Source organism: Podarcis raffonei, chromosome 11, assembly GCF_027172205.1.
Source record: "Podarcis raffonei isolate rPodRaf1 chromosome 11, rPodRaf1.pri, whole genome shotgun sequence".
Lineage (NCBI taxonomy): Eukaryota > Metazoa > Chordata > Lepidosauria > Squamata > Lacertidae > Podarcis > Podarcis raffonei.
The window spans coordinates 57,631,098-57,642,445 of record NC_070612.1 but is presented as its reverse complement, the minus strand read 5'-3'; the positions used below and the strand labels follow the sequence as shown (position 1 = coordinate 57,642,445).

The 11,348-nt window shown below is 46.2% G+C and overlaps 1 protein-coding gene across 2 annotated transcripts; it reads left to right on the top strand.

Moving 5' to 3' along the window:
• The first annotated feature begins 1,081 nt into the window (after window positions 1-1,081).
• On the top strand, window positions 1,082-9,034 carry CTSL (cathepsin L). Of its 2 annotated transcripts, XM_053409147.1 has the most exons (8): window positions 1,082-1,223; window positions 2,905-3,042; window positions 3,984-4,106; window positions 4,189-4,344; window positions 5,056-5,280; window positions 6,844-7,012; window positions 8,003-8,120; window positions 8,519-9,034. In XM_053409147.1, exons 2-8 carry the CDS (start codon window positions 2,917-2,919, stop codon window positions 8,616-8,618), a joined length of 1,017 nt encoding a protein of 338 aa, XP_053265122.1. In that variant the 5' UTR covers window positions 1,082-1,223; window positions 2,905-2,916; the 3' UTR covers window positions 8,619-9,034. The 2 variants fall into 2 exon arrangements, with proteins under 2 accessions (XP_053265122.1, XP_053265123.1); XM_053409148.1 differs by lacking the exon at window positions 1,082-1,223 and having other exon boundaries at window positions 2,885-3,042.
• Window positions 9,035-11,348: the final 2,314 nt, after the last annotated feature.

Here is an 11,348-nt window from a genome sequence, read left to right as displayed (position 1 = left end):
AAGTCCTGTTCCCCCAAGCAAAAATCCTGTCTTAGCCAATTGGGCCAATCTAACCAACCCCTATACAAACCTAGACAGCATCTTAAAAAGCAGAGACATCACCTTGCCAACAAAGGTCCATATAGTTAAAGCTATGGTTTTCCCAGTAGCGAGAGCTGGACCATAAAGAAGGCTGATAGCCGAAGAATTGATGCTTTTGAATTATGGTGCTGGAGGAGACTCTTGAGAGTCCCATGGACTGCAAGAAGATCAAACCTCTCCATTCTGAAGGAAATCAGCTCTGAGTGCTCACTGGAAGGACAGATCCTGAAGCTGAGGCTCCAAGACTTTGGCCACCTCATGAGAAGAGAAGACTCCCTGGAAAAGACCCTGATGTTGGGAAAGATTGAGGGCACAAGGAGAAGGGGATGACGGAGGACTGAAGACTGCTCTTGAAGCTACAAACATGAGTCTGACCAAACTGCGAGAGGCAGTGGAGGACAGGAGTGCCTGGCGTGCTCTGGTCCAGGGGGTCACGAAGAGTCGGACACGACTAAACAACAACCACACCCTAGATGCGCCCCTGGAGACATGCATAGCAGAAAACATAAAGAAACCCGAGTTCATCTGCATTTAATTTAGTTGTAGGCCGATGTCTTGTAATGCACCGTCACGTCTGCTGGTTTGTTTTTGCGCTTTGCAGGCGGCGAAGGCTTTTGAGTTGGACGAAGAGAACCACGCCTTGTCTTGCGAGGTGAAATGGCCTGAATGCGCGTTGACTGCGCTTCGGGGCATTCAGATCATATCTGCTTGCAACGTCTCCTTTCCCCCCTGGCATTGTTTTAAAACAGGATTTCCCTCGCCTTGCTGACTATCTTATTATAATTGCATTACATATCGAAAAGCTTGTGCCTCTATGATTTCCCAGCAAAACCCACAACCGAGCCAGGGCACGGGTCCTTGTCCTCGGCCGCCCCACTGCTTCCCATAAAAACAACCCACCACCCCCTCCCTCCCGCTCCTCCATCACGGAACAGGTCCGGGCACCGCTCGGATCACGGGATCGGGAGTCACGAACTTCGGCAGGATTAGCCCTCGCTCCGCCTCGGCGCCTGGCAGCCAATCGACGCGCAACAGGGGCCGGGCTTCGGCAAGCCGGGCACATTTAGAGCAAAGCCCCCGGCCCGAAACAAGCCAGAGCCGGGGCGAGCCGAGGAGGGTGTTCTGTTCCCGGGGCCGACGAGGTGGGTTTGCAAGCGCCGGCAGGTCGCCAAGAGCCTCCATTTCGCTCCTCTCCGCGGGCTATTTTTGTGTAATGGCTGAGCGCTGGGTCTCCAGCATCCCTCGCCGCCGCCCCGCTCCCCGCCGCTAACGGGGGCCTGGGGAGAAGAAGGGGGCTCCTTTGGCTGCCCCTCTGATGCGCGGAGCCACTCGGGTTCCTTCTCCCCGGTGGAGAAAGGAATCCGGGAGGCGCCGCTGCCCGTTTAACGGGGTGTTTTGGTGTGTATCTTTATCGGCGGGCGAAGGGCAAGGAGGCGCCTGGGCGCTCGGCTGAGCTTACGTATTTTTCCCCGGGTGGCCGGCGCTCCGATGAGCCCCCTTGCCCATCTTTCAGAAGTGGAGTAGCGGGGATTTGGGGCGCGCCCGATTTGCTTGTGCGCGTTTTCTAGGGCGCACCCAACTGGGGTGGGTCCCAGACCCTTCCTTCCCATCTGGCTGCTGCGCGGGTCCTTCTCTCCCTTCGAGGCAGCCCAGCGCTGGGATTTCTCATCTTCTCCCGGGTTGAGGGATTTCCCCCTTTTCCTTTTCTGAACTAGACCGCAGCGCGCTCCTGCTCCAGCGCCGTCCTCCCCCAAGCGATTTGGCTCCGGATCAGCAGCCAAACGGGCTTGTTTACACTGGGCCCGGCGCCGGAGCGCCCTCCCCCCTCGGCCGCCTATCATGTGAGGGGCGCTCGCGTGTCTGTTTACTGGAGCGGGGTCACGTGCTGGGTTTGGGCTTTTTTTGCAAGGACCCCCCCCTTCACCCCCCTTGGTACTCCGCCCCAGACTGGGATGTCGGGAGAGCGGAAGTGATTCCTGGAAAATGCATATGACTCATAGCGGTATCCAGGGAGGCTTCTGAAAGCGCCAGCTATTAAAATGCTTACAGATCCCTCCTGTTTTTCTTCAGCCTCCGACAAGGGCTTTGAGAAAAGTACATTTGGGGAGGGGTGGGGGGAAAGGTCGCTGTCTTAGTTATCTAACCTGCAAAGGAAAAATCTGTTTGTAAAGCCGCCAATCTAATTTACTCCGATTGAATATTTGGGCGGTGGGTGGGGGCTGTAATAATAAAGTATAGGATTGTTAGAGATGTGATTTGTGGACATCTGGCAGAATTGGGAAACCTAGGCTTAGTAGTTGCTTGAACAGGCCTTTCATATACAGTGGTACCTCGGCTTAAGTACTTAATTCATTCCAGAGGTCCGTTCTAAACCTGAAACTGTTCTTAACCTGAAGCACCACTTTAGCTAATGGGGCCTCCTGCTACCGCTGTGCCACCGGAGCCCGATTTCTGTTCTTATCCTGAAAGAAAGTTCTTAACCTGAAGCACTTTCTGGGTTAGCGGAGTCTGTAACCTGAAGCGTATGTAACCTGAGGTACCACTGTATCTCATTTAGTTAGTTTCTGGTGCTCGTTTTTCACTTGCCACAGAACCACGATCTGAAACACGTTGTATATACATACTAGGTGCCTTGTGTGGTAGCGCTGTGGTGCATTTATACCAAAACTTTACACAAGTAATTTATTCTCACTTCAGTGAATTTCATTTCTGTGTAGTTTGCATGGCCTCATCAGTGGGGATTAAACTGTTTCTGACTCTTTGTTCCTCACTGTAAGTGAAGGAGAGATTGCTGTCTAATCAGATCTTTTTCTTGCCCTATAGAGAGGTTTCACCATGAAGTTCTATCTGTGCGTTTTGGCCCTAAGTTTGGAGGCGTGCTTTGCCGCCCCAGGTCTGGACCCTGCTTTGGATGATCACTGGGGCATGTGGAAATCGTGGCATAACAAGAAGTACCACGAGGTAAGGGTCACTACATACCTCTCAGTGTGCATGGGCAAAAGGTGTTGAGAAAACGTGCGGTAGCAAAAGTTGTGTGAATGGTTCATGTCTCTGTTGGTGAAACCATCTGCCAGCCTAGGTATTTGGGGATAATTGCCACGTTAGGGGACACAGACAACACTTCAATAATCTGAGAGTTACTGGTATAGCAGATCATAGTTAAGAACATAATGAACACCTTTTTAGTCCAGTATCCTGGTCCCTCAGTGACCAACCAGATTCCTTTGAGAAGCAGGCAAGCAGGATCTGAAGTACTGTTCTCCCCAGTTGTGATTCAGAGGCATACAGCAAGCAGGCAAGTTGTACAGGTAGACTCAAGTGCTCTAGATACTTTATTATCAGATACAAAAAGAATTTTTCAATATTATTTTGCTGCTTGAATAAGTCTCATCTTGGGAACAAAAAATGTAGCTTCCTATTATATGGGAATACCAAGCTTTCAAAGTAGTCATGTTAAGTATGAACTACTCAAATATTAGGGCTAATGTTTGAAATGTTTTTCATAGCAATGGTAAGCTGCTTAGAGCAGCAAAGAAAAGCTGGGCATACTTTTCATTGCTCAATTCAGATGTCATTGAAAGCCACATTTAAGAAGTCTGGCTTGGCTTGATGCCTGGATGGACAAATCATGATTTGTAATGAGCCAGTAAACCAGAACTGGATACCATGATTTGGTGTGGTGTGTGATTTTACAAACCATAGCTGCTGCAGCCTATGGCAGTTGGAGCCGTAGCTATACCAAATAGATAGGGAAACCAAAACAGGGAGGCAACCATGGTTTGCAGAGGTTCCAACCATGGTTTGTCACAAACTATGGTCTGATGTCTGAATTGAGCCTATGTCTTTAGCTGTTAGAGGATGTTGGGTGCTCAGTTTTCCTTGTTGCTTTCTTCCCCTTTTAGAAGGAGGAAGGCTGGAGAAGAATGATCTGGGAGAAAAACCTGAAGATGATTGAATTGCACAACCTGGACCACAGCCTGGGCAAGCACAGCTACAGACTGGGAATGAATCATTTTGGAGACATGGTATGTAAATGTCAAGCTGCACAGCTAGCATCTCCTGAGTAACTGCTTAGAAGGCATGCTGACTTATTTCCTCTTTCTTCAGACTAATGAAGAATTTAGGCAAGTCATGAATGGATTTAAACGCTCCAAAACGGAAAGGAAGTTTTCAGGATCACAGTTCCTTGAACCAAATTTCTTGGAGGCGCCAAGATCTGTTGATTGGAGAGATAGAGGATATGTCACACCAGTGAAGGATCAAGTATGTATCTGATCTGGGGGTTTTCTTTTCCTTTGCCTAACACAAGCAGCTTAGTCTGTGGTTGGATTTCTAAATGGTATTTCAGCTTCTGTAGGACTTAAACGTAGCTACGATGCCAAGAAAAAAATAGCTCCTTTACCTTACTTTAGTTATGGGAGGTAGCTGAAGAACTCGAGGACATAAGAGCCTATTGGAGCAAGCTCCTAGGCAACTATCCCAATCTCAGAGTGACCAGCTAAATGCCTGAGCACAACAGCACTCTCCCTGTCCCCAGTGTATAGAGCTAACATTCAGTGAGTATCCCTTGAGAACTGGTTGAGGGATGCTTGGCAATGGCGTCAAAAATACAAAGTGCATGTTTCTTACTTGATGCTAGTGAAATTGAGTTGCCTTTGCACAGGGGATGGGGACCCTCAGGCCCTGCTTTGCACCTTCCTTGGGTGTCTTTTGCCCAACTGGAATGCGTTGAGCTTGAATAGTGCCTCTAGATTGTATGTTTTCTGTCTAGGCCAGCCTTAGCTCCCACCTGGCTCCCTCCAATTGTTGGACTGCAACTCCCATCAATCCCAACCATTAAATACTAAATTGAGAAGAGTAGTTACCCTGCCAAAGCAGCATTTTCTCCCGCTGCTTTACTAGAAGCGTTACAGTAGCATGGGCTGAACTTCTTCCTGGCTTTAAACCAATTCATTTCTCCCCATTTGCCCTCAGGGTCAGTGTGGCTCTTGCTGGGCATTCAGTACCACCGGAGCCCTGGAAGGACAGCACTTTCGCAAAACTGGCAAGCTGGTCTCTCTGAGTGAACAGAACCTTGTGGATTGCTCTCGGCCCGAAGGGAACCAGGGCTGCAATGGGGGCCTCATGGACCAGGCTTTCCAGTACATAAAGGACAACGGCGGCATTGATTCTGAGGACTCCTACCCATATATTGGAAAGGTGAAATGGCTTCCTGACCGACAGCTTCTTCCTTGTCTGTTCTCTTGTCAGATCTACCAGGTCAACATACCTCCCAGGAAAAGAAATTCCAAAATTTGTGTTGGGAGAGGTCGAACCCAAGCATACATGGGGGTTTCACTGAGTTGTTGGCGGCCCAGCAGATGAAAATGGCAACTAAGCCTTTCCCCGCTCCCTCCTTTCATCATTGGCCTGAATTGGTTTGAAAGCCTTGAGCAATGATAGTGTTGTGGTTAATTTAACTAGGTTGCACATGCTAGATAACCCTTTAAAGCTCTACTTGTGCAATGCAAGTTAAAAATAATAACTACAGGTTGTTGACACATCAGTGAGTTGCTGCTGGCAACTTGATAGGATTCTTAAACAGCTGAGTGTTCTGCAGATACCTGTAAAACTATATAGCTTTCAGAGTTACACTACTGAAACCTTTCTTCCACAACTTCTTAATGGAACATTCTGTTTTATTTTTCTACTTGCCTCTAATACCACTTGTTGGGTGGTAAATCAGATGTAATACAACATTAAACTGCTGTTAGCTTGTTAAACTGAAGTTTTAACTTCAAGGCCCACCTATGACTTGGGCAGCAAAGAAATAAAATTCTTAACACTTTGGAAAGGGAGAAGCTGTGGCCATTGAGATACTGTCACCCCCTGACCCTCCATCATGCTGGCTGAGTCTGTTAGTCTAGCATTCTCCGGGGAGCCCTCGTTTTCCCATCTCTGCTGTATATTGAGTTGCTTCAGAAAGTGTTTCTTGAATTCAGGAGTGTCTTTCCAATACTGCTCACCTCTGGTGCTGTTTAATTGTGGAGCTGAAAGGACAGTTCTGTTCAGATAAGAACTCTGTCTCTGCCAACGTTTCCCTGTTATCCATAGTTCTTTCCTGGCATCATAACTCTGTTTTGCCTGGGCAGATGTTGCATGCATTGTAGAGATTCCTAGGAGTGGAATGTGAGACTTGTCAGAAGTGGTGTAGTGGGGAATTGATAGATGTGTAGGGATTCTGTGGTCCTTCAGATGCTGGAATACAACTCCCATCCTCTGACTATTCACCCTGTTGCCTGGGGCTGATGGGAGTTGGAATCCAGCGATATCTGGAGGCACATGGGTTTTCCACCCATGATGTATGTGAATCAGAGTTGGAAGGGACCTCAGAGGTAATGTAGTCAAACACCCTGCTGATTCAAGAAATCAACTATTCTAGCACCCCCTGATTTAGTCTTTGTTGAAGTAATGACATCTGGGAGGAGGATGGTTTGGTCCAGTATATCTTCTGTAAGTTGAAGAGCATTGTGTGTGCGTGTTAAAATTGGCACCTCTTTCACATGTGAAATATCTTTGGGTTTGGGAACAAGAAGTAGTTGGGAAGACCTGGTCACAAGCTCAGATGTGATATTTTCTTGTTGGGGCACATACTTTTTGTGTCATTTGTGGTTATTTAAATTTGGATGTATATTTATTTTTATTTGGGGTTTTCTTTTCTTTTGCATTCACTGACTTTCTGAATTCTGAACCACAACCAACGTGACTGTTGTTGTTTCAAAGGATGACGAAGATTGCCTGTACAAGTCTGAATACAACTCTGCTAACGACACCGGCTTTGTGGACATCCCTGAAGGGCGAGAAAGGGCCCTCATGAAGGCCGTCGCTGCAGTAGGACCAGTCTCTGTGGCGATCGATGCAGGACACACCTCCTTCCAGTTTTATGAGTCAGGTGAGCATTAGTCTAAGGATCTGAAAATGATTTGTAACGGACTTGGCTGAATGGAATATTGTGCAGTTTGATTTCAATGTGGGCAACAATATTCCGGTGCGCGCTAGTCTTGCACATCCTTAGGCCATTTTATCTATGAGGTGTATTGGGGTTCTGGGTCTTGTTCCAATATGCATGGATGGTTTTTGCAGAAGCACTGCAAGGCTCTTGTTGCTTCTGCATATAGATAAGACACCCCCCATTCCTCGTATTCTTAGTGAGTTCATGCAGAGTTTTGGCGGGGAGATAGTTGCCTTTTGCAAGCTGCCAAGGCTTATAGAGCCCTGTGTCAGTTTCTTCCACTGGGCAAAACTAGCTTAGTGCTAACAGTTTCTGGACAAGGGGCACCCATCAACTGAGGGCAAGGACTTACAGTTCAGTGGTGGCGCTGTGGTCTAAACCACTGAGCCTCTTGGGCTTGCTGATCGGAAGGTCGGCGGTTCGAATCCCTGTAACGGAGTGAGCTCCTGTTGCTCTGTTCCAGCTCCTGCCAACCTAGCAGTTTGAAAGCATGCCAGTGCGAGTAGATAAATAGGTACCACTGCAGCGGGAAGGTAAACGGCATTTCCGTGTGCTCTGGCACTCGTCACGGTCCTCCGTGCGCCAGTAGCAGTTTAGTCATGCTGGCCACATGACCGGAAAAACTGTCTGTGGAGAAACGCTTGCTCCCTCAGCCTGAAAGCGAGATGAGCGCTGCAACCCCAGAGTCGCCTTTGACTGGACTTAACCGTCCAGGGGTCCTTTAACTTTATAGTTCAGTGGTACAGAGACTTCTGTCTGAAAAGCCCAGGCAAGCTGCCTGCAGTCAGTATAAGACATTACCAAGCTATATAGGCCCCTGGCAGTTCCTATGACTGAACATTCAGATGGATAACTTGGGACCAAGTAGACGAGAAAAGGTTGCTGTTCTTCTGGAAGCTGACCCACTGTTTTTGACTCCTTCCTTTCTAGGTATTTATTACGAGCCGGAGTGTAGCAGTGAAGAACTGGATCATGGTGTTCTTGTCGTTGGCTATGGCTTTGAGGGTGCAGATGAAGATGGCAAGAAATACTGGATTGTGAAAAACAGGTACTGAGACTTTTTTGATCTCTAGCAGACTTAACTGTTTCTATATGCAAGTTTGGTTTTCTTCTGGCTGAGGTTTGGGGACATCCAGGCACTCATACTTCCTACCTGAGTCTTGAAGTTGTACAAACCAAGAACAGCTTTTCGGTTTGAAATCCGCTGAATGTATAAACTGTCCCAAAAACAGATACGCAGGGCACTAAATATTCCTTCGGGCCTAATAATTTCTAGACTGCCCAAACACTTTTGGCTAGTGGTATTGCTTTCATTCAGCCAGAGGAGCAGCCCATCTGTTATGCATTCTGTGCAAAACTACTGGGGTGTGTGGGCGGGGTGGAGGTACAGAAGTAAATCCTGTAACAAGAGGCAAAGTTGTAATGTTGTGTTTTTGTTTTTTCCAGCTGGAGCGAGAAGTGGGGCCAAAAAGGCTATATCTACATGGCTAAAGATAGAAAAAACCACTGTGGAATTGCTACAGCAGCTAGCTATCCCCTAGTATAATTTTGCAGAGAAAGGAGCCACTGGAACAGCCACAGCCGTTAACTTGAGGAAATATGAACCACTGGAATAAGCTTTCCAGCTTGTTGGTCGCCAGACATCTTCTGAGGCCACCAAGCATTCCAACTGCAGAAAGACTTTAAACTGACTAGTATCTGTTTCTTCCAAGATTGTTGTTTGGGTTTTTTTTTTAACTTTGAACCTCTCTGATGTTTACTTGATGGCAACATGTGCCCCTCTTTTTTCCATTTTTTTTATTACTTGATGTAAATGTTGCTTATGTGCACAAGCTTGTAATATTGATAGCTTGCAGACTGGCTAAACCATGTAGATTTTCTTTTTTTTAATTTTATTTTTTAGGTAACGACTTGCACAGAACGTTACAGCTTTTAAAATAAAACACCAAACATTTCAATGTACCTGAATGGATTTTGTGTGCTTTCTTTTGTACATGAACTTCACGCTGTATCCCCCTTCTCAATCAAATCAATTAGTTTTGGACCAATTTGATTTCTGGTGTGGTAATAAAAGCTGCAAAATAACAGAACAGCAGTGCAAAGCATGTAATGCAATGTTTTCTGTATGGGATTGGAGTTGAGGTTCTCCATCTGTAATGAGTACCTTAAAAGATTCCTAGCAAAAGTCATTACAATTCAAACTGGCTTATACCGCAATATATTTGTTAGTCTTGAATGTTCCACAAAGCTCCTTGGTAGCCTTTGCTGCAATAGACTTCAAATGATTTCACAATAGGACTATACAATTTAATGCCAGGGACCTGCTCTCTCTGCTATGCAGCTGTGTGAAAAAAAGTTTTCCTTTGGGTGACAGTTGAATAGGGTATCTTTCCATCTGCTAAAATGACACCTGTTCTGCAAGCACAGCAGAGTGAACTGTACCAGTTCAAATCTGTTGGTGAGTTATAAATTTTTTTTGAATGCTCTGCAAGCAAAGTGATTTGCAGTCAGTAAACCAGTAGAGCTGGAAATCTAAATCTGAAGAAAGCTACTGTGCAGTTTTTTGTCTTAGGAAAAATTGTTGTGTTAACTTGGGGAAAACAGTAAAGTTGAAATCTTAACCACATAATGAACTGATGCAGGTTATGCTACCACCTGTATAGGTAGAACAAGCCTTAGAATGCAGAAACAAGTAAAGAACTCCACAGCGGCGTAGTATTTTGTTTATGAATCTTGTGAAATAAAAATAAGCACCAATTGTAATAAAACCTCAAAAGCTTTTTCCAAAAAGAAAAAATTAGTACAAAAAACCCCAACTCTTTACAACTTACAAGAAAAATATTAAAATCAACAAATTTTACCCTTTTTAATATGGGGGGGGGGCGTAGTGATCTTGCCTCTACAGAGCTGTCTTGAAGATGGTCTTCTAAGCAGTTTGCGCAGTGAAAAGTGTTAATAAAAATGGTTGTAGCATTCTGTGACCAATAAGGCTCCCTTCTTGGTGGACTGAGAACCTAATACTGTATTATAAAAGCCTCTATGTACAGTGGTACCTCAGGTTAAGTACTTGATTCGTTCCGGAGGCCCGTTCTTAACCTGAAACTGTTCTTAACCTGAAGCACCACTTTAGCTAATGGGGCCTCCCGCTGCCGCCGTGCCGCCGCTGCACGATTTCTGTTCTAATCCTGAAGCAAAGTTCTTAACCCGAGGTACTATTACTTGGTTAGCGGAGTCTGTAACCTGAAGCATATGTAACCTGAAGCGTATGTAACCCGAGGTACCACTGTAGTAGACAAGGTAAACTGCTGAAATGTGAAAGCTGCTGTTTTTGTCGCTTCGGTTATGCTGTCATGAAAGAAGAGGCGCAGGGTACGGTGCAAAGGAAGGCCTTCCTGCCTTTATGGATTGGGCCAAAATCCCTTTAGTTTTTCTGCTTTACCTTTTTCTATTTGAAATTTTCTTCCTGTTCATCCACTGCCCTGTGGAGACTCCCAATGAAATGGAGAGCGAGTGTGTGTTTTCTATAGGGTGGATTATTTGGTACTGTATCACCAAAGAAAGGTGCACAGATTTTGTATAAACTAATGTGTTTATGCAAATTTAGAAATAATAAAAAGTAAATGGAAATACAATTCATAGCTCCATAGTGGAGAAAACTTGCCATGATAGCTGTGTGCCTGCTCAGTTTTTCAGTGTGCTCTCCAGGTGCTAATTGTTGATGGGTGATTTCGATGCCCCTGCTTTCCCTGATCTATAAACCAGATCTCGACGGGGCAGCTCTTCTCACACAGAACACCCACGAGTAGAGGGTTGTGTTCTGTAAAGCAGAGCACATGGCCTCCCTTGTTCTCTGCCTGAAAGTCTGCATAATGCATTTCCTCCAACTTCTCTCAACTGTTGATGGGAAGCCAATTTAGTGTCTTCCGGGAGGTGAGCTATAACTCCTATCCGTCCCAGACATGGTCAGTGGTCAGAGATGGTTGGAGCTGTAGTCCAACAACTATCCCTGATAGGACCTGGACCTTGTGGTCATCATCTATGGCTCTTCTTTGTGTGCCACCTCCACGAGAGGTCCAGAGGGTGGCAACGCAAGAAGAGGGTGGCAACGCAAGAACAGGCCCTTCTTGCAGTGGAATGCCCTTCCCAGGACGGCTCGCTTGGCACCATCATTATACATCTTTAGGCTCCAGGCAAAAACATTCCTCTTCAGCCAGGCCTTAGGCTGATTAACATGCTATGTCCTTTTAAATGTGTTTGAGTGGTGAAGGGGTTATTG

What these genes read in the sequence shown, in the direction of transcription:
- CTSL (XM_053409147.1), top strand. Translation starts at nt 2,917, where the DNA reads ATGAAGTTCTATCTGTGCGTTTTGGCCCTAAGTTTGGAGGCGTGCTTT. An exon ending in TCACACCAGTGAAGGATCAA is followed by an intron (nt 4,345 to 5,055) that starts GTATGTATCTGA and finishes ATTTGCCCTCAG; the next exon opens with GGTCAGTGTGGCTCTTGCTG. An exon ending in TACTGGATTGTGAAAAACAG is followed by an intron (nt 8,121 to 8,518) that starts GTACTGAGACTT and finishes TGTTTTTTCCAG; the next exon opens with CTGGAGCGAGAAGTGGGGCC.